Source organism: Geotrypetes seraphini, chromosome 9 (assembly GCF_902459505.1).
Source record: "Geotrypetes seraphini chromosome 9, aGeoSer1.1, whole genome shotgun sequence".
Lineage (NCBI taxonomy): Eukaryota > Metazoa > Chordata > Amphibia > Gymnophiona > Dermophiidae > Geotrypetes > Geotrypetes seraphini.
Genome location: NC_047092.1, coordinates 42,239,926 through 42,263,166, shown reverse-complemented (window position 1 = coordinate 42,263,166; position 23,241 = coordinate 42,239,926). Strand labels below are relative to the sequence as shown.

Sequence of the window (23,241 nt, the reverse complement as noted above, 5' to 3'; positions counted from 1 at the left end):
ATGCAGGATGTCCTTATAATTTTCTGAAATATATTTTATTGAATAAAGAAGAGTGACCAAGATGATAAAGGGGAAACACAGAAAGGTTAGGGCTCTTTAGCTTGGAAAAGAGACGGCTGAGGGGAGATGTGATTGAAGTCTACAAAATCCCGAGTGGAGTAGAACGGGTACAAGCTGATTGATTTTTCACTGTCAAAAATTACAAAGACTAGGGGACATTCAAAGTTACAGGGAAATTCTTTTAAAACCAATAGTAGGAAATATTTTTTCACTCAGAGAATAGTTAAGCTCTGGAACGCATTGCCAGAGGTTGTGGTAAGAACGGAAAGCATAGCTGGTTTTAAGAAAGGTTTGGACAGTTTCCTGGAGGAAAAGTCCATAGTCTGTTATTGAGACAGATATGGGGGCAGCCACTGCTTGCCCTGGATCGGTAGCATGGAATGTTGCTGCTCTTTGGTTTTTTTGCCGGGTACCAGGATCTGGATTGGCCACGCTGGGCTTGATGGACCATTAGTCTTACCCAGTAAGGCTATTCATATGTTCTTAGTAGATGTACTCATAGTTGGTAGATTTTTGAATATTGCAGCTGGAGGTGAAGATTTGAAGAGTAGAAGCTTTATGGCAGAGATGAGAGAATATATTCCAAGTTCAGAGATGAAAAGCTGAATTACTACTACTACTACTACTACTACTACTATTTATTATCTCTATAGCGCTACCAAACACAAGTAGTGCTGTACATTGAACGCTCAAGGGAAGGTCCCTGCTTGAAAGAGCTTACAATCTAATTAAGACAGACACACAGGACAGATTTTAATTTATGCATATTGCTCAGGTAGGAATTGTTCATGCGTGTGATCAGATGGGTTCAGGTAAAAAAAAAAAAGAGGCTGGTCTTTAAGGGACTACTGCCACATGTGGATAAGATAGATATGTCTCCACTCTAATGCTATTTGCAGCTATGTTCATGTGCAATTGGAATTTTTATATATATTTTGTTTTGATGTTTTTACATTTGGACATTTATTCTCAATAAAATATTTTTAACTGATTCCTGTGACATCCATTGAGAATAATAATAACATATCTTATAGTTATAATAAATTAGCATGAAGCTTCTGGGGACAGAAAATAAATGCCTCTGTCCCCAGCTAATAAGAGAACAAACCTATTAAGTGAAATACAGAGAAAAAAAGTAAGAAGTTAGTGGCAAAAAAACAATACAGTGCTTTGGAATGATTCTGTGTTTAGTTGTCCTAGCTGTAAAGCTTCATAACTAAGTAATTAAAAACAAGGATAAAAGTTATATACAATTCACATATATTTGATATACCACTAATCAATAATGAATATCTAGGTCTAGACAGTTACAACTTTAGGGTGTGTGTTTGTTTTTTTAAAATAAATTTTACATTGTTTAGCGTCATGGTAAAAATACTGTTTAGTATGGGGGTTTGGTTAAACATGTCCTACAACATGGTATGTACGGTAAAACTGCCATTTATAATATGAATAAACATTGTAAAATTAATAAAGCTTAAAAAAAAAAATCATCATACTGTAGACAGTCGTGGAACAAAGTGCAGTTACCTTCAGCCAGATTGCAGTGTTAACTTTTTCAAAACTCAAAAAAAAGGCAAATAAAAAAAAATATATATATATAAATATATATATATATATATATATATATACATACACACACACACACACACAGTATATAGGATGCATAGCAAATGAGTTTTTTAGCTTTTATTACAAATTTATCAAAAGTATGTCTCCTAAATGTACACTATAAGTCTTCATTTTGTTGTGCTTTTTTTTCCATAGATAATTGACCCTAAGATGCCTCGTGTTGGTTGTCATCATAATGGTGTTGCTATACCAGTACCTCCTATGGAAGTATTGAAAACAGGAGAGCAGATGCAGACCAGAGTTGAAGAAAAGCTTTTTTTGGTTTTATTTTTTGACAACAAAAGAAGTTGGTAAGTTAAGAATCCTTGTTTTACATACTGTATATACTCAAATATAAACTGAGATTTTGGGGCCAAAAAATGACCCAGAATTGGGGGTCTTGGTTTAAATTTGAGTCAACCCCAGCTGTGCACCTCCCTCCCCTGGATATCAAAGAAGGAGAGAAAGAGCCTTATTTATACTTAAATATAAGCTCTGTTTATATTCGAGTCAACCTTTTCCCCTTTTTTGGGAGGAAAAACTTAGTTTATATTTGGATCAATTTATATTCAAGTATATACAGTATTTGTAAAAAAAAAAAAAAAAAAGTCTTATGATATAATATTCTAGTAAGTCCTATTGAGTTCTGATTTAATTAATCAATCTTTTATCTAGAGCGTATGCATTAATAAAAGTTCATATAAGTACAAGGGGGTGCTGAAAAGTTCTTAGCCCAATCAAGATAAACATGATGTGGATATGATTCAATCAATGATCTGAAGCAATGTCAAAAACATTTGTTACAGTGGCAAAATAAAGCTCAGAATTTAGAAAGTTGGTTGACTGGGCTGAGAACTTTTCAGCACCTCCTCATACAAAGATGGTTTTTAGTTGATTTGATATGTTGAAGCAGCTAACACATATGCTGAGTCAGCACTTCAATGCATGCCTGAAGAACTAATGTATGAGTACTGGGCATTTGTGCAGAACCTGGAATGATAGAAGACTATGCTATAGTGATGGCCTATCTGAGTCTAAAAGAGACTGAATGAGTGATACAGATCATATGTTGATAAAGAGTTTAACCTTGAAGAAGGGAAGGTTGCTGGTGGAAAATGGTAGGTTGAGGCTTTCTGTCTTTTGCATTTAATTTTATTAAATTTGTAGGCTGTTCTAATCAAAAACTATATACAACAAATGTTAAAATAATTAAAACAATCTTTATAAAGCAAAGAAGAAATAATGTTAGTATGAAAACAACAAAAGTGAGGATCTCGCATGGTTACTCCTGAGCAACAGGGTAGAAAGGGGAAATAGGTTTGACAGCAGATATAAATTCACAAAACTGACACATTTTGATCACTAAATTGAAAATAAAATTATTTTTCCTACCTTTGTTGTCTGATGATTTCATGAATCTCTGGTTGCATTTCCTTCTGACTGCATCCAATTTTTCTTTCTTTCTGCCTCCTGTACGCTTACTCTCCTCTGAACCCCATTCCCTTCCCCAACCAACATCTCTCTCTGTCCCTCCATGAATCCAACTTTTCTTCCTCCCTCTCTCCTCCACCCCTATTGGTTTTCTCTTTCTCTCTTTCTCTCTGTCCATCTGTCCTGAGAGATCCAGGCATCTCTCCTACTCCCTCTACTGCCAGATCCAACATTTCTTCCTCTCATCCCCTGGATCATGTGCAGCATTTTTCACCACTGCCCATCAGCCCCATGCCCATTTCTCCTTCTATCACCCCTCTCCAGCTCAATCCCACATTTCTCCCTCCATCACTGTCAAACATTCCTCCCCCTTGCATTCTCTTCAGTCTGTCCCTCTGTTCCCTCTCCACCACCATATCCAACATTTCTCCTCTCATCCTTCTCTCCCCATGCATCTCTACCTCTCTCCTTTCTCACTATGCCCAATTTTCCTCTTTCTTCCTTTCCCTCTCACTGACATGCAGATGCCCAATTCTCACTTTCTATTCCCTCTCTCCTGTCCCAAATTAGTTCCTCCTTCCCATCTGTGTTCCATGTTCATGCCCCTTCCCTTCTGTGTCAAGTTTGTGCCTGCTCCCTGCCTTCTAAAATTAAGTTGCACACTGGGGATCCCTGCCTGCCCCGCCTGCACCCCCCTCCTTAAACCGACCTGACCCGTCCACAGAAGCCAATCCCTGCCTGTGTCATTCGCACCTCCTCTCCCAAAGCCAACCCGACCCATCCTCAGAAGCTGATCCCTGCCTGCCTCGCTCACACGCCCCCCTCCCGAAGCCGACCCATTCACAGAAGCTGATCCCTGCCTGCCTCACTCGCCTGCCCCCTCTGCCGAAGCTGACCCGTTCACAGAAGCCGATCCCTGCCTGTCTCACCCGTACCTCCCTCTCCCAAAGCCAACCCGACCCGTCCACAGAAGCTAATCCCTGCCTGCCTCGCCTGCCATCCTGCTGCTGAAGCTGCTGCCAGGGATACCTCCCTCCCTTGTCTATCCAGCCGTACCACCCCCTCCTCTAAAGCCAACCCTGTTACTTTGTTGGAGCTGGACACACTCAATCCTTCCCCAACATCAACTCTGTGCAGGAACAGCGCGTGCAGCGATTCACACACTGCACGTGGCTGGCCCACAAGCCTTCTCTCTGACGTCAATTCTAACATCGGAGAGAAGGTTCCGGGTCAGCTACGCAGCATGTGAGTCACTTCTTGCATCCCTTCATGGAATGCTGCTGGGGGAGGAGGGAGCCAGTCCGGTTCCAACGAAGTAACAGGGTCAGCTTTGTTGGTGCAGCCAGGCGGGCAGACAAGGGAGGGAGGGAGGGATCCCTGGCAGCGGCACCATTACTTTATAATCTACACTGGCTTCCTGTGTATTCTAGAGTCCAGTTTAAATGTGCCTGTGTTATTTTCAAAATTCTCTTTGGAATTTTCTCTCCGCTAGTCCCTTTATTTGGAATCTTTATAGATCTCTTTTGCAAGGGGCAATCAACAATTTAAGCTATCTTGTCCAACCAGTAAAGGTATCAAAAGAATCAAAGCTTTTGGTAAATCTCTGCCCTTCATGTTCACCCAACTTTGGAACGATCTTCCATTTTCTCTATGAAGTTTTAGTTCTCTTTCATCCTTTCGTAAATCTTTAAAAACCATTCTGTTTACCAAACACTTTAGTAATTAATTTCTTTTCCATCTCTGCTACACTGTTATTGGTATAATTTAGTCACTGTTTTATATTTTTATTATCTTTTCTAACCCCGGTAAACCGAGTCGAGCTTTCCCAGATTGAGGACCCGGTATACAAAACTAAGCATTACATTACATTACATTCAGCAGTGGGGTGGCGGGCAGCGAGGGATTCTTAGTGGCCAGGCCACATACCCCCAAGGGTGCATGTACCACGTGTTGAGAAACACTGATCTAGGGTATTCGCTGAGGAGTGGGGGGTTCTGTAAATCAGCACAAAGGTGCAATCTTTGTTGTGGCCTGTTGAGAAGATGAGGCATTCCAGTGTGTTAGTGTGGATAGCGTCGATCAGTTTTTGGTTGCGGTCAGGTTTAACAATGGTGGCTACCCCTCCTTCTTTGGTGTCGGTGCACAAGCAGGCTAGAGCCTGATAGCCAGGGGGGGGAAGAACAGACCGAGGGTGGTTCTGTCATTTTATTTGAGCCATCTTGATCCCAACCCCATCTGTTACTTTCTATTTTTGAGGGGAAAATTGAGACCGAAAAGCTATAGCGAATTGGCAAGAGGGAAGGCCCTTGCAGCTTCTGGCTTTATTATTACTAGCCAGTTTAGTGGGACTGGGACCAAATAATAGAATGATTAGGATTCGGTTATTAGGAGAATGTCCCAATTATTGTCCGCAAGAAGATCTTTTAAGATGATGTTTTTGCCATTGCAAACACGAGATCCATAAACAACAATCTTGAGGGTTTTTTGCATCGATGAGAGCAAGGTGAGGGGGATGTGTCTTAATGCAGTGGGGTCTATACTGTAGGGATTTGTTTTGGTGGAGATGACTCAGGTCACCATATCTGCCCTGGCCTGTAATGATTGGGATGGGGGAGACATGCTATCTGAGAGGAGAGTTGAAGAGAGGTAGGAGACCAGAGTTAGTAGTATTTGTATTGACATAAGATAGTGTAGTGGTTGGTTGTATACAATGAAAGTATCACTAAACAGTATCCTCTAGTTCTTTTCCTTTAAATCAGGGGTGTCAAAGTCCCTCCTCGAGGGCCGGAATCCAGTCGGGTTTTCAGGATTTCCCCAATGAATATGCATTGAAAGCAGTGCATGCAAATAGATCTCATGCAGATTCATTGGGGAAATCCTGAAAACCCGACTGGATTCTGGCCCTCGAGGACCGACTTTGACACCTGTGCTTTAAATCAAATGTCTTTTGAATAAGGTAAGAGACTGTGCCCAAGGAACCAGCTTAACTATGCAGCAGAAAGAGGGAATGGGACAGGGTGGAACAGGGTAAGAGTTAATATGCTGTAGTCATGATAGTCATCGAGAAGCATGGAAGTAGGAGATTTAGTAAGTGGAGTTTTTCTTTGACAGGGGCAGCTGGATGTTTGTTGTGGGTAATGTAGGGTAGTATGAGTGTGATGTGAGGCAAGGGATAGCTAGCCTCATAAGATAGTGTGGTGCAGTGGTTAAAGCTACAGCCTCAGCACCCTGGGGTTGTGGGTTCAAACTCACGCTGCTCCTTGTGACCCTGGGCAAGTCATTTAATCCCCCCATTGCCCCAGATGCATTAGATAGATTGTGAACCTGCCGGGACAGACAGGGAACAAAGCTTGAGTACCTGAATAAACTCATGTAAACCGTTCTGAGCTCTCCTGAGGAACAGTATAGAAAATTGAATAAATAAATAAACGAAAAGGAGAGTAAATAGTAAAGTAAACTCACCAGGGAGAGTCCACACGTGAAGGGTATGGCCATGCAACTGCCACAGGATAGCAGGGCTAAAGAAGGGTGAAATTATTTCTGCTCACGCCATAAAAGAAATATCTGAGGCAGCAAAGGAACTTTTAAATACCTGGTCATGTGATTAGAAGCACTTAGGTCCTGTGCACAGGGGGAGGGGGGGGGGTGGCAGAGCTGGCAATCCTATTCTGAATTTGGGTTGCTCAAAGAAGGTGCAAATTCCTGGCTTTTCCAGGGTAAGCAGTGGCTTTCCCCAGGTCTGTCTCAATAACAGACTATGGAATTTTCCTCCAGGAAATTGACCAAACCTTTCTTAAAACTAGCTACGCTATCCACTCTTACCACAAATTTCTGGCAAAGCGTTCCAGAGCTTAACTAATCTCTGAGTGAAAAAAATATTTCCTCCTATTGGTTTTAAAAGTATTTCCCAGTAACTACATTGAGTGTCCCCTAGTCTCTGTAATTTTTGACGGAGTAAAACATCAATGCACTTGTACCCATTCTACATCACTCAAGCATATCTCTCCTCAGCTATCAATTTTCCAAGTTGAAGAGCCCTAACCTTTTTAGTCTTTCCTCAAACAAGAAGAGTTCTATCCCCTTTATCATCTTAGTCATCTTTGAATCTTTTCTAGTTTCGCTATATCTTTCTTGAGATAAAGTGACCAGAATTGAACACAATACTCCAGGTGAGGTCGCACCTTGGAGGGATACAAAGACATTACATTTCTCCCTCCGGATTTGTGAGGATTAGGGGCAGAGCCAGCCCGTGAATATGGAAAATTGCGAATAACTTTTAGGGCCGACTTGACTCGCCTCCGCCTCCCTCCTGCGTCCTGGACCTTCCCAGACCTTACAGGGTGGTATAGCAGTGACGCAAGGCAGGAGCGATCTTCCTACACGCCTGCCCCGTGCAGAGCCATCAACAAAAATGGATGCTGTGAGTTCCCATTGTAGTCTCGTGAGACCACGGGAACACACGGCAGCCATTTTTGATGATGACTCTGCGCGGGGCAGGAGCATAGGAAGATTGCTCCTGCCCCACGTCACAGCTAGACCACCAGTTAAGGTATGGGGAGGTCTGGGATGCAGGGATGGATTAGAAGCAGCCTTTGAAAAATAGGAGGGAAAAAATTACGAATAACCGAATTCACAAGTACTAAACCTGCAAATTCGGAGGGAGAAGTGTATAACATTCTTAGTCTTGTTAACCATCCCTTTTTAAAATAATTCCTAGGATCTTGTTTGGTTTTTTTGACTGCTACCACACATTGGGCAGAAGGTTTCATCTTATCATCTACAATGACACCCATATCTTTTTCTTGGGTTCTAATTTCCAAGATAGACCCTTGCATCTGTTAACTATGATTTGGGTTATTCTTCCCAATGTGCATCACTTTGCATTTGTCTTTGTTCACATTAAATTTCATCTGCCTCTTGGACGCCCAGTATTCCAATTTTCTAAGGTATGCCTGCACATTTATCTGCTTCTACTTGCAGCTTTCTATCTCCCTTATCCTGTTATTCTCCAGGGTTTTTTGTTTTGTTTTGCTAACTCTCCCCTCTTCCAGCATCTTCTCTTTCTCTCTTATTTCCCTCTTGCCCTCTCCATCCACCATATCCTCTCCCCTCTTTCCTCCAATATCTCATCTGTCTCTCTCCCTCCACCTCCATCAAAGATCTCTCTCCATCATCTTTTACCCTTTGCCTCTTCCAACACTACCTACCTGGGGTTCTGACTGTGGGAAATGCAGATGTGGGTCAGGAATAGGCCTGGAGTGTGAGGCAGGCATCCATGCTGTTTGCCAGCCACTGGGAGGAAGGGAGAGTGAGGAGTCAGCGGCACATCCTGATTGCAATCATCCCTGTCTTTGGTCCCATTCCTGCTTAACTGGCTGACCATAATGAATATAAGTATACAAAACACAATTGGCAACAAATTTTTTATCACCTGGTTAGAGTATGCCAGAATGGAAAACTCAAATAGATACTAAAAAAAAGTGTCTAAGATAATAATAATGGGACATCAGTATGGGTAAAGCTCACTAGTGGGAGCAAGATTTAACCCCGGGCAAGATCTCATAGATGACAAGCACCAGACTCAAGGTCTAAATCAGACCTGCCCAATACATCATTATGTCCAATAATTTTAAATTTATTAGGTGAGTGGTGATACAAACCTTGATGGAATTTAGCTAAGAACTTCAACTACGAGGAAAAAATAGCCAAGGAGGCAAAAAACTTCAAGCTGTTCTTTTGATAAATTAATGGAAAATGACCCATGAAGGAAGCGGTGGGGCTATTGGATGACCATGGAATAAAGGGAGTGCTAAAGGAGGACAAAACCATCGCCGACAAACTGAACACATTTTGTATGTCTGTATTTACCAAAAGAGGATATACACAACATAGTCGGCAGGCTATACACACGAAACGAAGACAGGAAACGGACAGGGTTGACGGTCAGTCTAGTAGAGGTATGCAGGTAGATTGATACGCTTAAAAATGATAAATCCCGGGGACTGGATGGCATCCATCCGAGGGTAATCAAGGAACTAAAAGGGGTTTTAGCTGAACTGCTTCAACTAATAGCCAATCTGTCGATCAAATCAGGAAGGATTCTGGAAGACTGGAAAGTGGCGAATGTTACGCTGATCTTCAAGAAAGGTTCGAGGGGAGATCCAGAAAACTACAGACCGGTGAGTCTGACCTCGTTACCAGGAAAGATGGTAGAGGCGCTGATAAAGGACCGTATCATTGATCACCTTGACGGACACAATCTGATGAGGACCAGCCAGCACGGCTTCAGCAAAGGAAGATCTTGCTGCACTTCTTGCTGATGAACTTGCTGCACTTCTTCAAAGGAGTAAACAGGCAGATAGACAAGGGTGACCCGGTCGACATTGTATATCTGGATTTTCAGAAGGCATTTGACAAGGTCCCGCATGAACGACTACTTTGAAAAATTGCGAGCCATGGAATCGAGGTTGAAATACTCACATGGATTAAAAACTGGTTGGTGGATAGGAAACGGAGAATGGGGGTAAATGGACAATAATCGGTCTGGAAAAGCATCACAAGTGGAGTGCCACAAGGTTTGGCGCTTGGGCCCGTGCTCTTCAACATATTTATAAAGGACCTGGAAATTGGTACGATGAGCGAGGTGATTAAATTTGCAGACGATCCGAAGTTATTCAGAGTAGTGAAGGCACAGAAGGATTGCAAAGACCTGAAACGTGACAAACATGCTCGAGAAATGGGCAAATGAGGTTTAACATGTATGAGCGTAAAGTGATGCATGTCGGTAACAAAAATCTTATACAGGATGGTCCAGTGCAATACTATGAGAAATCCCCCAGGAAAGAGACTTGGGAGTACTGGGCGACAAGTCGATGAAGCCGTCCACGCAAAGTGTGGCTGTGGCTATGGCAAAAAGGGCGAACAGAATGCTAGGAATGATTAAGAAGGGGATCACAAACAGATCAGAGAAGGTTGTACCGGGCCATTGTACGCTCCCACCTGGAATACTGCATCCAGCACTGGTCGCTGTACATGAAAAAGGACACAGTAATACTTGAAAGGGTCCAGAGAAGAGTGACTAAAATGGTTAAGGGGCTGGAGGAGTTGCCTTAAAATGAGAGATTAGAGAAACTGAGCCTCTTCTCCCTTGAAAAGAGGAGGCTGAGAGGGGACATGATCGAAACATTCAAGATAATGAAGGGAATAGATTTAGTAGATAAAGATAGGTTGTTCACCATCTCCAAGATAGGGAGAACAAGAGGACATTCTCTAAAGTTAAAAGGGGATAGATTCCGTACAAACGTAAGAAAGTTCTTCTTCACTCAGAGAGTGGTAGAAAACTGGAACGCTCTTCCGGAGGCAGTTATAGGGGAAAACACCCTCCAGGGTTTCAAGACAAAGTTGGACAAGTTTCTGCTGAACCAGAATGTACGCAGGTAAGACTAGACTCAGGGCACTGGTCTTTGACCTAAGAGCCGCCGCGGGAGCGGACTGCTGGGCACAATGGACCACTGGTCTGACCCAGCAGCGGCAATTCTTATGTTCTTAATGGTTACAGTTTCTTAATGACTTTTTACTATTAGTACATTGCACTTTAATGTTTCTCATATAGATTCTTGATGAACTTTTGGATGAATTTTTGATACCAGGAGATTAAAACATTTTTCATTCTTTTTTTCACCTGGTTTGATTTTATGCCTATGGTTTATGGATTTTTGCACTAATAAATTTAAAATTATTGTACATAATGATGTATGGGGCAGGTCTTATTTAGACCTCGAGTCTGGTGCATGTCATCTATCAGATCTTGCCCGGGGTTAAATCTTGCTCCCACTAGTGAGCTTTACCCATACTGATGTCCCATTATTATTGTCTTAGACACTTTTTTTAGTATCTATTTAAGTTTTCCATTCTGGCATATTCTCACCAGGCGATAAAAAGTTTGTTGCCAATTGTATTTTGTGTTATTGGCAAATCTTTTGGGTTCTTTTTTTGTTGACCATAATAAAGCCAGAAGTTGAAGGGGCCTTCCCTCTTGCCAATTTGCTATAGGCTTTTTTGGTCTCAATTTTCCCCTCAAAATCAGGAAGCATCAGAGGGGGTGGGATCGTGATGGGAGAACCTATACCGACTTGGTGATAGGGAAGGCCCCTGCAGCTTCAGGCTTCATTATTGTCAGCCAGTATAGCGGGACCAGGACTGAAGGCAGGGCTGATTGCAATCAGGATGTGTCGCTGACTCCTCACTCCTCCCGGTAAACAGCATGGACAACAACCACAGCTGCTGCCAGGAGGAATCAACTGCCTGCCCCACACGTTGGGCCTGCCCCTGACCTGTGACTCCATTTCCCACAGCCAGACCTCCAGGTAAGTTTAAATTTTAATATTTTTTTAATTGGTTATAGAAGTACTCGTGCATAGACTCGAATATAAACCGAGACCACCATTTTTGGCCCAAAAATCTCGGTTTATATTTTGAGTATATACAGTATAAGCTATGTGGTATGTGTGTGCCCTGTGTGGTAAATGCAGGGTGCACACCTGCATTTACCACCTAGACTTTGAACTTACTGCATACTAAATTTTGTTCTAATAAACCGGGATTTTGGGGCCAAAAAATTGGCCCAAAAATGGGGGTCCCAGTTTACATTTTATGTCAATGTCCCCTCCCAGAATTTTTTAAGGTCACCGCGGCCAGGCTCTGCCCCCCTCCTCCTCCCTGCCCTATCTTCCTACCTCTGTTGTTCTGGTGGAGGTGCAGCAGGTCCTCTGCCAATCGTTGGTAGAGGTGCAGCAGGCAGGAGCAAACTTTCTGAACTCCTGCCCCGCTGCTAACCAGCGGGGCAGATCCACTTAGTCCATTTGAGCGGCACGAGCAGCAGCGCGATATGGTGCTGCTTCTTGGCGCTGAGCAGCTTTCTTACTGGCTCAAATTCACGGGAGCCAGTAAGGAAGCGGCTCAGCACTGAGAAGCAGCGCCAAATTGTGCTGCTGCTCCTGCCGCTGATTTGGACTAAGTGGATCCATGCAGCCAGTTTGCAGTGGGGCAGGAGTTCAGAAATCTTGCTCCTGCCCACTGCACCTCCACCAGCAATTGGCAGAGGACCCGCTACACCTCCACCAGATTGGCAGAGGTAGGAAGAGAGGGCAGGGAGGGGGGACAGAGGGCAGAGCCTGGGAGGGAGAGTGCAGAGCCTGACAGGGGAGGGGAGGATGGAAGGGTGCTGGGTGCAGAGCCTGATAGGGGAGGGGAGGATGAAAGGATGCTGGATGCAGAGCCTGACAGGGGAGGGGAGGATGAAAGGATGCTGGATGCAGAGCCTGACAGGGGAGGGGAGGATGGAAGGATGCTGGACACAGAACCTGACAGGGGAGGAGAGGAAGGAAGGAGACTGGGTGCAGAGCCTGATGGGGCAGGACACTTGAATATTAAGCTGCCTGATTTATATTCGAGTCAACCATTTTTCCTCCTTTTTTGGGGGGAAAAGGGGATCTCGACTTATATTCGAGTATATACTGTAAGTACAAAAATATATCATATTGTTGTAATAGAGGCCCCTTAATTGACAAAACCATGGAATTTAACTGTATGTATCCTAAGATATTAAGTGAGGTTAGAAAAATTCTTATAAATCTACTGTGGGATCTGTTCAGGTAGATCTTTGAGTATATGAGTGGGTCTGAAGAGGTCCCCCTTCATAAAAATGGTAGAAAGGAAGAGGTTTGACATTATACACAGGTTAGCCTGACTTCAGTGATGTAAGATTTGATGGGGAAACATTTGAAGAAAAGGAACAACGCAATGGTGGCATACAATGCAACACGTGAGAAGTCATTTCTGTGCAGCCTGAAGGGGACTGTCAGTACTCCCATCCCCCAGAATTATATGTGATATGCCCAAATGCCTTTTGTGATAAAACATTAAGATCTAAGTGTGTATGACCGAGAGGAGATGGGGGAGATACACCATATAGACGTATAGAAGAGTTAAAGCACAGAAGCTCAAGTAAACCACTCTGAATTGATACCCCATTCATTAGTAGCGGTATCGAAGCTTTCAATAAACAACAACAAACAATATAACCAAAGGTATCACAAAACATTAAAACTATTTTTTTAGTGAAAAGAAAGTTTAAGAAGTTCAAAGCTTCAAGTCCTAGAACACTGCTTCCCTAAATAGGGTCATGAACATGCAGTAGGGTTGCAATCTGGGTTCTTTTCCCATTCTTGCTGAATTGGAAGGTGGAAACTTCACTGACCCCAGCATGGTCTGTTGTTTTTTTGTTTTGTTTTAACTCCCCCACCTTAGAGTTACAATAATAATTTTCAGATTGACTAGTGGGCTAATCACCATTTTTGCATATCTTTTTACTCAATTGCAGTTGAGTATGGAGATTCTCACATTGATTTCTCAAAATTGATAGCTGCTCCAAAAGCGGCTACATACGTTTCAGATTAATTAAATTCTAATATATCTCTGTATTTCTTGTTTAGTTAAAATGTATGGTGCAAATTCTAATTATTCAGTACTACACTTCTATAGCCCAGCACTCTCCCAGCTATGCTGTTTTCTCATAGATATTGTATAGTGAAAATGATAAGGAAGAACATTGTACATAGGAAGATTTTCTCTATTTGCTTTTTTCTCACTAAAGTAATTTTTCTCCACTAAGGCAGTGGCTTCCAAAATCCAAAATGGTTCCTCTTGGAATTGATGAAACTATTGACAAGTTAAAAATGATGGAAGGCCGAAATTCAAGCATTCGAAAAGCTGTGAGAATTGCTTTTGATCGTGCTCTGAATCATCTGAGTAGGGTACAAGGAGAACCTGTTAGTGACTTCAGTGATATTGACTAAGGATCATAGTACAATGAAAATAATTTTCTTCATCAAATCCTTAGTTCTATTAGCAAATCTCTTCATCTAAAAGAATGTATTAAAAATGCAATGCTGTAATCATTGATTCTATGGTTAAATATATATAACAGAGCAATTTATGTAATTATCACTGCCATTTTGATGATTTTGGTTTTCTCACAGTTTAATGGAGCTTCCACTATTATTATTAAATGTCTTGTTTATAGTGTTTATAAAAATTGTACATATGTGTATAATAACTTGATTCTTAAATTATTTGGAATTTTAGAAATAGTTCTTTGATTCCCCATTTTACACTGTTGAGGGGATTTCTTTGGGGGGGACAGGGACAGGGGGAAGAGTTTGTTTTTGTTTATATAGAAAAATAAAAGTATAGTACCTAAGCACCTGTTCCAAAATTTATTAAGGTATTTTGTGAATATAAAGCTCATAATATCAAAGGTATGATATTGCTGTAAATATGTAAGAAGAGTATGGTGCTGCTATATCACTTTCCATGTAATACCTGTTGTTTTCTTGTTTGTCATTCTTCTTTGCACAAAGTACCACATATTTAATGACTTTCATGTAAATTAACAGTATGGAAAGTACAAAAGTGTATTTTAAAAAACAAAAGCTAGATTATTTTGGAAGGTACTTTGTGGGAAAGAGACAGTGTTTAAAATTGTAATATTGTAGTATATATTTTCAAATCACCAAAAACATTCCATTGCTGTCCAAATAGCATTGTTTTTAGTATGTGCTCTAAACCAGTAATTCTCCAACCTGTCCTATGGGACCCACCAGTCAGGCTTTCAGGATATCCCTCACAAATATTGCATGAGTTAGATTTGCATATAATGGAGGTGGCAGGCATGCAGATCTTTCATATTCATTAGCGATATTCTGAAAATCTGACTGACTAGTGCTCTTCCAAGACAGGTTTCAGAACCACTGCTCTAAACTAATGAGGCTGTGACCACATTTTCTTCATAAATACCTTTGTCTGCCATAGTTGTTTTGTTTGTTTGTTTCCTGTAGTGGTCTTTATTTATTTAGAAATATGTTAATTTTCCTTATAATGAACATTTAATTTTAAAAGTTTGATATCCTTTTTTATGCAGGCACATGAGAAGACAATGGGAAGTAATGTGTATTAAATTTTGTTGTAAAATACGATGGCATGTAATTTGATTTTTGTAACTTGTAACCTTTTGTTTAAATTGAGGGGGTTTATATAACTTGTTTTCATTTAGAACAGCTTGGTAGCAATAGCAACTTTGGATACATTTTTATGGTACATGTGATGTATATAGGATTAGTACTTTATTTTTATTTTTTAAAAAACATAAAGCATTATGTTAGAGTTAAAGAAATGGGTGGGTTTCCAGAAATGCTTTTTATATTAAATAATAAAGTCAAGATTTTAATTGTTGTATCTGTCATTATTTTTACATATTTGAAATAAAGCAATAAGGCTTTTATAGATGAATTTATGGTTAGTATTATATTCTGAAGTAAATATTAGATGATTTTTAACAATGTTTCGGGAAGAACTGAGAATCATGTAGAGATAAGTTCTTTAATATGAACAGCTGACATGAAATGAAAGGACATGAAATGAAGCTAAGGGGGGACAAGTTCAGGACTAATGTCAGGAAGTTCTGCTTCACACAGAGAGTGGTGGACATCTGGAATACTCTCCCAGGGGAGATTATTGCGGAATCGACAGTCCCAGGCTTCAAAAGCAAACTAGATGCATATCTCCTTGAGAAAGGCATATAAAGATATGGTGGCTATAAATAAACCAGGTGTATACCTGGCGGGGCCTCCGCGTGTGCGGATCGCCGGACTTGATGGACCGAAGGTCTGATCCGGAGATGGCGCTTCTTATGTTCTTATGATTATGTATATGCTCGAGCCTGGTAAATAGAAGTGCTTTGAAGAGAATCATTAATATAATGAACAGCTGATAGTATGTGTGTGTGTACAGTATACTCGAGCTTCATAAATAGAAACTGTGGGAAGGTAGTGCCTTTAAGAGAATCAACAATGTAATTTATCACATGTCATGTTCTTCTCTTTAACTGCCGTATATATTTGAATATAAACTGACCCGAATATAAAGAGGTAACCTTTTTTCTCTTCAAAAAAGGTAGAAAAAATGTTGACTTGAACAGCCCCCCCCCCCCCCCCAGTTTTATATTCAAGTGCAAGCCCTGCACCCTGTTCCCACTCCTACGCTGTTCTGCACCTAGCTACCTCATTCCCTCCCAGTTTCTGTTCTCAGGCCCACTTTCTCCCTGCCAGGTTCTGTACCCTGTCCCCCCTCCCTCCCAATGACATGCAGGCTTCCACTGGGCCTGCCATGAGACCTGGTGGTCAAGCAGTGGCCAGGACAGGAGGGATCCCTCCCACCTCCTGTCCTGAACAATTCTAAGAATTTTTACCTCCCGCATCCCCCATGTACCTTTAGTATCCCTGGTGGTCCAGAGGTGAACAGTGGCAGGAGCGACCTTCCTTTGCTCCTGCCCGTGCAGAGCCGCTAGCTGATTAGCTGCTGTGAATAATACACTTTGAAAATTTTTTCTGTGATCATATTTGCAGACAGTGACTATACTGTATACACAGTTTTTTGGGGAAGAAAATGTTTGTCACCACTGACCCCCCCCCTTTTTTTTTTGTTTTGTTAATACATTACAACCCCAGGCAGCACAAGCCTTGACTCAACTGGTACCAGCCCAGTCTGAGCAAAGCTCTAAGTTAACACCGAGAGCCAGATCTCACACTCCCCATCAATGTTTTTCAAGGTCTAGGAGAGCTGCATCATAAAAATAGGATAGCTGTTTGTGGTCCTAGCTATGCACTAACCTTGCCCAGTCAATGCTGAATATCAGAGCATAACTGTGCCCTGCACCCAGAATTGCCCTAAAATAGCCAGTTCACAGTTATGTGTTAACCACGAATATTCAGCAGAGATAACCGGTTATCTCCCACTGAATATTCAGTAACTTAACTGGTCAGCTGCCATCTCTGACTGGTTAATTTCCTTTGAATATCAGGCCCCTACATTCTTTTATATGCTAGGTTCTTACTGGGCACCTATTTATAAGCACCCTGTTATAGAATAACCCTGACCATGGTTTTACACTCAAAAATCAAGTCCATTTATTTCCTTGTATAAACAAAACACTATGTTGTTCCAAAGAACAAAGATAAAGCACAGTTCGTTTCCATAAAGTGAAAAAACATTTTTTAACCTGAGAGTGTGATTTTCAAAAGTCAAAATTTGGTCTAAGATAACATCCAGGATTTTGATGGTAGAATTAATTGGGTGGTTTGACCCATTTAATCTCAGGTATTCGTGATCTTGTTATTAGAACTTACCAAAAATAACTTAGTTTTATCCAAATTCAGTTTTAATTTAAATTGTGTAGTCCATTGTTCTATCTTAGTAAGGACAGATGAGATGAATTCTGTCAGTGAGGTTATGGGAATAATTGTAATGTCCCAATTATGCCATATAGACACTGAAAAGTGAAGGGGAGAGTGGGGAGCCCTGTGGAACTCCACAGGGAATACACCAAGCCTGGGAGAAATTTCCTTCATTGTAAACCTGGTATATACGGGGGGGGGGGGGGTTTAGGAAACCCATAAACCAATTTAGTATCTGTCCAGAAATGCCAATGGAATCAAGGCATCTAAGAAAAATGTCACGATCAACAAGATTAAAGGCACTGCTCAGGTCAATTTGCAGTACCAATGTGCTTTTTCCCAGAGAAAACAAATGGAAAAGATGATTAGTCATGGAAACTAAAATACGTGGAAGGGGGGTGGGGGTCGGCCAGGGGGGTTGCGGGTCAGCTGGGGGGCGGTCATTGGGGGGAGGGGGGTTTGCGTCGAGGGCATGAGGGCCTGGGATCCCTCCTGCCCGTAATGTAGTGCGGGGTGGGGGTAGGGGGTCGCCGTGGCCAGGAGGGTTTGGGCTCCCTCCTGGCCCGAACAACTAGCGGGGGGGGGGGTCGCCAGGGCCAGGAGGACTTGGGCTCCCTCCTGGCCCAAACAACTAGCGGGGGGGGGGTCGCCAGAGCCAGGAGTGCTTGGGCTCCCTCCTGGCCCGATATTGTCGGGGAGTTGGGGAGTCGGCGGGGCAAGAGGGCTTGGGCTCCCTTTTGCCCTGATCGTGTCGGGGAGTCAGGGGGCAAGAGGGCTTGAGCTCCCTCTTGCCCCGATCGTGTCGGGGAGTCAGCGGGGTAAGAGGGCTTGACGTCAGAGAAAGGGCGGGACCGCCGGAAGAAGCAGCGCAGGCGCAGGGCTCACAGAAGGGCCAGGACCGCCAAGAGGAAGCAGCAGGACACCGGTAGGAGCTTCTACATGATGGGGGGGGGGGTCGGGAGGCTGTGGGGGTGCGAGCGGTCCTTCAGGGTGGGGGTGCGGGTGGGAGTGCGTGCGAGCAGTCCTTCGGGGTGCGGGTGCGTGCGAGTGGTCCTGCGGGGGGGGGGGTGAATCGGACGTCGGGGGGGGGGAACTATGTAAAAAAAAATTTGTACAACGCGCTCACGCGTATAACACGCAAGGTTATGCACGGTTTGTAAAAACCGTGTATAACGCATGCGTGAAAATACGGTAATTCTACTTTAAATAGTAAAGAACTTTTCAGAATAGTCAACTCTTTGTTTGATATTGAATTACATAAACGTTTTAATACAGATTTACCAATCACTCTAATTCCTTTAGGAAAAGAAAATTCAGCTGTTGATATGATCTGGAATCATTTTGAAAATCCAGACGAACCAATTCCTCCAGCTGTATTCAAAATATGTAAAATCCAATTGCATATTGGATAACTGTCCACTGACTATTATGAAATCAGCTCCTATCTCCTTCAAGGCTGAACTCTCATTGGGTTTCTTTATGCATGTGTACTGGCAAATTTCCGGCGGAACTTGGTCATATCCTTGTGACTCCTATTATTAAAAATTCTAAGGAGTCTGTTTCCTTGATTGCCAACTACAGACCTATTGCCAAACTAATGGAAGGACTGGTTAACACCGATCTCATGAAATACTTAAGAGAAGTTCAACATTCTACACGACTCTCAGTCTGGTTTTCGTACAAATCATAGTACTGGCATAGGAAAGCCTGGTTGTCCAGCCCAGAGGCAGCTTAAGTCATCTTGAGGGTGGGTTGGGGACCCATAAAGAAGAGGACCCATGCCCATAAGCCCCTATAATCACTGCATTGATACTTAAACATGTGCACTCCCCTATACACCCCAAAACCCTTTTTTACTGGCATATAAGTGACTCCTGAAGCCATAAGGGCTATTGGGGTGGTAGATAAGTGGGTCTAGGGGATTCTGGAGGTGGTTTGGGGGGCTCATCATGACCTATAAGGGAGCTGTAGGGAGGAGAAGCCATGGCACCCTTTTTGTGAAGTTCACAGCCGTGCCCTGTAAGGTAACCCCACTATTTAGGTGGCATGTCTGGGTGTTCAATCCATCACTTTGCAGACCCCTCCCACGTCCAACAGAGCTTGTTTTAAGCGTTTTGGACTTGGACGGAAAGTTGGACGGAAATGTGGTATAAAGATGGACGATTTAGCGGCTTGGACGATCAGATCGGCAGGACGTATAATTAGACGATTTTCGAATGTAAATAAAAGTTGGACATCTCTTTCGAAAATGTGTCTTTTTAACTTTGGATGACTTGCGAGATGGACGTAAATGGACTTAGAAGTCCCTTTCGAATATGCCCCTCCACACCAACTGGATATTTCAAATACATTGTCTATAAAGTTCACCTAAATTCCAGAAGATGGCAGTGTTGGACTAGGACTATCACAGTTAAATATGCAATCAGGTTCTTAGTGTCTCTGAGCATCCAAATTTCCCTTCTAGCATCATGCTTTTTATATGTTTTCTTCACGTTTAGTGAGATGAAACACTAAGTAGCATGGCTTATTTTCTATTAATACCTTATTAGATCATTTATTATTCTATTGTCCACTTATGAATTTCTGGAAATCAATTTGGGACCAAATTAATTGTTTATTAGATAACCCAGTGGCATTATCATATGATACTGTGCTATTTGGTATGGCAATGAGAGCAAAAAGTCAGATTTCTACAAACAATAACAAATTATTACTCATAATGACTGGTGTTGCCATTCAACAAATTACGTATAATTGGAAAAACTGGAGTAGATTAAATTATAAGTTTTGGTGAAATTCCTTATGTCATATATATAAAATGGAGAGATTTCTGGCAATACAGCGGGGTAGTTTCAAGAAATTTCAAGATGTTTGGGAGCCATTAACAAAGTATTGTACTGAATAGATGAAATTTTCTTTTCCCTTAAATTTACAAGTTCAATTGTGAGGGAAGGGGGAGGGAAATTTATAGTTATGTATTGTATAAGTATTGATTATTTGATAGGTAAGGGGGGAAGGGTGGGAGTTAAGTATTTATCACTGTTACCATTGATGATTATTAAGTGATATAGATATTGTTAATTTCTTTGGACATTTTATCACACTTATTGTAAGTTTGAAAATGAATAAAGAATTAAAAAAAAAAAATACCTTATACATTGTTGTTTAGGAAATTAAGAACCCCTTTTACAGAGCCACAGAAGAAAAGCTGCCATGGTAAATGCCTCGAAACCCATTCAATTTCTTTGGTGCATTTACTGCAGCAGCATTGCTACTATGGCTTTTTAAAAAAGGGCCCTAAGTGAATACAAGGTCAAGCAAAGGGAAATGTTTTCCAAATAGCCTTCTGACTTTATGGATAATAAGGACCTGCTTCTCACTGATATGACAAATTAGGAAGATGTTCAAGGTGTAGACTAGCAGATTAGTGGTTAGTACAGGGGCCTAGATCCAAGGAAACCAGGATTCAAATTCCCAGTCCAGCTCAGGCCTACTGGGTGCCAACAAGAAAAACTGTGTTTTATTTCATGACTCCATTCATTTGGAACAATTTGTCCCTTGCAATCCCTGCTGAAACATCTTTTAAAAATGTAAAATTAGTGCCTAAAGCAAGCCATAAAGCTAGTGTAAATGCTTTCACTTAGATTTAGGAGATAAACATGTAAACTCTATGTTCTCTCAGGGTTTCCGCAGCTAACATTGTGCTTGTTGCAGGTTTCCAGGTCTCACTGTGTTCTGTCAGATAGAAACTGATGGTTCAGCCATCATGCAATGGCTTTCGTCAGGGCAAGTGGTGAGGTCTGCAGTTTGTCTTTGTAAATAGTGAGTCTACTGACCTGATTAAGAACAGGTCAGTACATTATTCACCAATTTTGAATTTTGGTGGGAAAATCAGTTGGTCACAAATTTGAATTTTGGTTGGAAAGTCAGTTGGTCTCTTTTTTCTTCTTCTTCTTCTTCTTAGAATGGAAAAATCTCTGGTGAATTTAAAAATGTTCTCCCCATAAAGCTGAGTTATACGTTCTGTCAGGGTTCCCACAGCTGGCATTGTTCTTGTTGCAGGTTTCCAGGTCTCCCTGCATCTTGTTAGGTAACCAACATAGACTATAGTATTCTATAATCTACATACAGAATTGTGTGCCACACTAATGCTCTACCCAGACTTCATCCATGTGAATGGCCACTTGCATTGTATAACAGACCGGTCAATATTCAGCCCTTGGCAGTCAGTATTTTTTTTTTTTAATGCTGATTGTTTCAAGCAGAATTAGCCCCAGATATTCAATGCTGCCAGACACCTGTATTGAATATCTGGGGCTAATACTACATATGATATCAGCCGGAACTTATATGGGTCCTGGCTGATATTTGGCACAGACCAACATAAGGATATCTGGTCAGAATATGACCTCCCCCCTCATGATTCTGATCTTCCCTCCCCAATCTCCCTTTCTGGTCCCCCTCCCTTTTTCTCATGCCCTGAACATCAACAAAACCCCTTAGATCCCTCTTCCCTCACTTCCATCCCCAAAACATCAATAGACCCCCTTCACAGAAGGCCCCAGGCTTACTTTTCAATTACCTGACAGTCTAGTGAAGAACAGGCAGGAATAATGCCCTTTTGCTCCTGCCCTTTATGGCTGCTCCCTTCAAAATGGCTGCCTTGACTTGTAGTGGCAGCCTGGGGGTACTACTGAATAGTGCTGTCCGAGTCAGTGAAAATGTTTTTTATTTGATTTGGCCTATTGAATCAATTTTTTTGTTCATTTCACGTTTCCCACCCAATCGGACATTTTTGTTCAAACATCCTGAAGGGTTTATTTTACAGTCTTTCCACCCACCCACCTTTGCCCTCTCCAACCCCAAACCAGCGCTGTGATGTAAACAAAATAAAAAATACTTTTCCTCTCTCTGTTAGGTCCTAGCTCAAACTCACTCTCTAACACCAGCTCTGGCAGGATACACATTTCAATTCTGACTTATTGTAATCACAAAATAGAAAATAAAATAATATTTTTCTACCTTCCACTGCCATATCCAACATTTGTTTCTTTCCCATTGTCTACTATCTCTCTCTCTCTCTCTCCCCCTGCTTTGTGCCTTGGGTCAAACCTCTCCATTCCCCTCTTTGCAGCATCTCTCCTTTCCTCCCCTCCATTATCATCTGCAACATTTCTTTCTCTATCCCCATGCACCATCTCTCTCTGCTCTCCACCTTATGTCCAACATTTCCCCCTCTCTCTTGTCCATGCATGTCTTCCTCCCCACCATCATATGAAGATTTTCTCCCTCACCCCTTTTTACCTCTGTTTCATCTCTCCCTTCCTCTCCACTACAATAATTCTTCCTCTCTCCCCTCTATGTGCAGCATCTTTCCTCCCCTCCAATCCCCCTATGCAGCAGAATTCTATCCATCCCTCCCATCCCCCCTGTGCAGCAGCACCCCACCAACCCTCCCACCCATTAGACCTGACATACCTCTGAGGCCTCCTAAAAGCAGCAGCTGTTTTACAGCCTGCTCCACTGGGCTTCCCTCGGCTGTGTCACTGATGATGTCAACAGCAGCAGAGGGAAGTCCTCGGGGCAGGCTGTGAAGCAGCCAGATCAGAGCACTGCCGCTGCTGCTTTAGGAGGCCTTGGAGGTATGTCAGGTCTCATTGGGGTGGGGTAGGGGTCTTGGTCGCTGAATAGGTGAGTCCGATTTTCTCAGACAATGAATTGATTCACTGAAGTGAATCAGTGAATCAATTTGAATTGGGAAATCGGGCAGCATCACTACCGAAGTACCACAAGACTGCCGCTTGAAGTCATGGCAGCCATTTTTGAAGAAGCATCCATGGCAGGCAAG

At 42.2% G+C, this 23,241-nt stretch overlaps 1 protein-coding gene across 17 annotated transcripts in view; it reads left to right on the top strand.

The window, feature by feature from the left end:
* BRD1 (bromodomain containing 1) overlaps window positions 1-15,393 on the top strand; it is a 274,234-nt gene extending 258,841 nt beyond the window's left edge. For 14 of the 17 annotated variants that reach the window (XM_033958908.1, XM_033958902.1, XM_033958907.1 and 11 more), the window contains 2 exons: window positions 1,828-1,982; window positions 13,775-15,393. In XM_033958908.1, the coding sequence (XP_033814799.1) occupies window positions 1,828-1,982; window positions 13,775-13,958 (339 nt within the window). In that variant the 3' untranslated portion in view covers window positions 13,959-15,393. Of the gene's footprint in view, window positions 1-1,827; window positions 1,983-11,364; window positions 11,469-13,774 lie in introns of all 17 variants that reach the window. The other 3 variants (XM_033958911.1, XM_033958912.1, XM_033958913.1) reach the window with 3 other exon arrangements.
* Window positions 15,394-23,241: the final 7,848 nt, after the last annotated feature.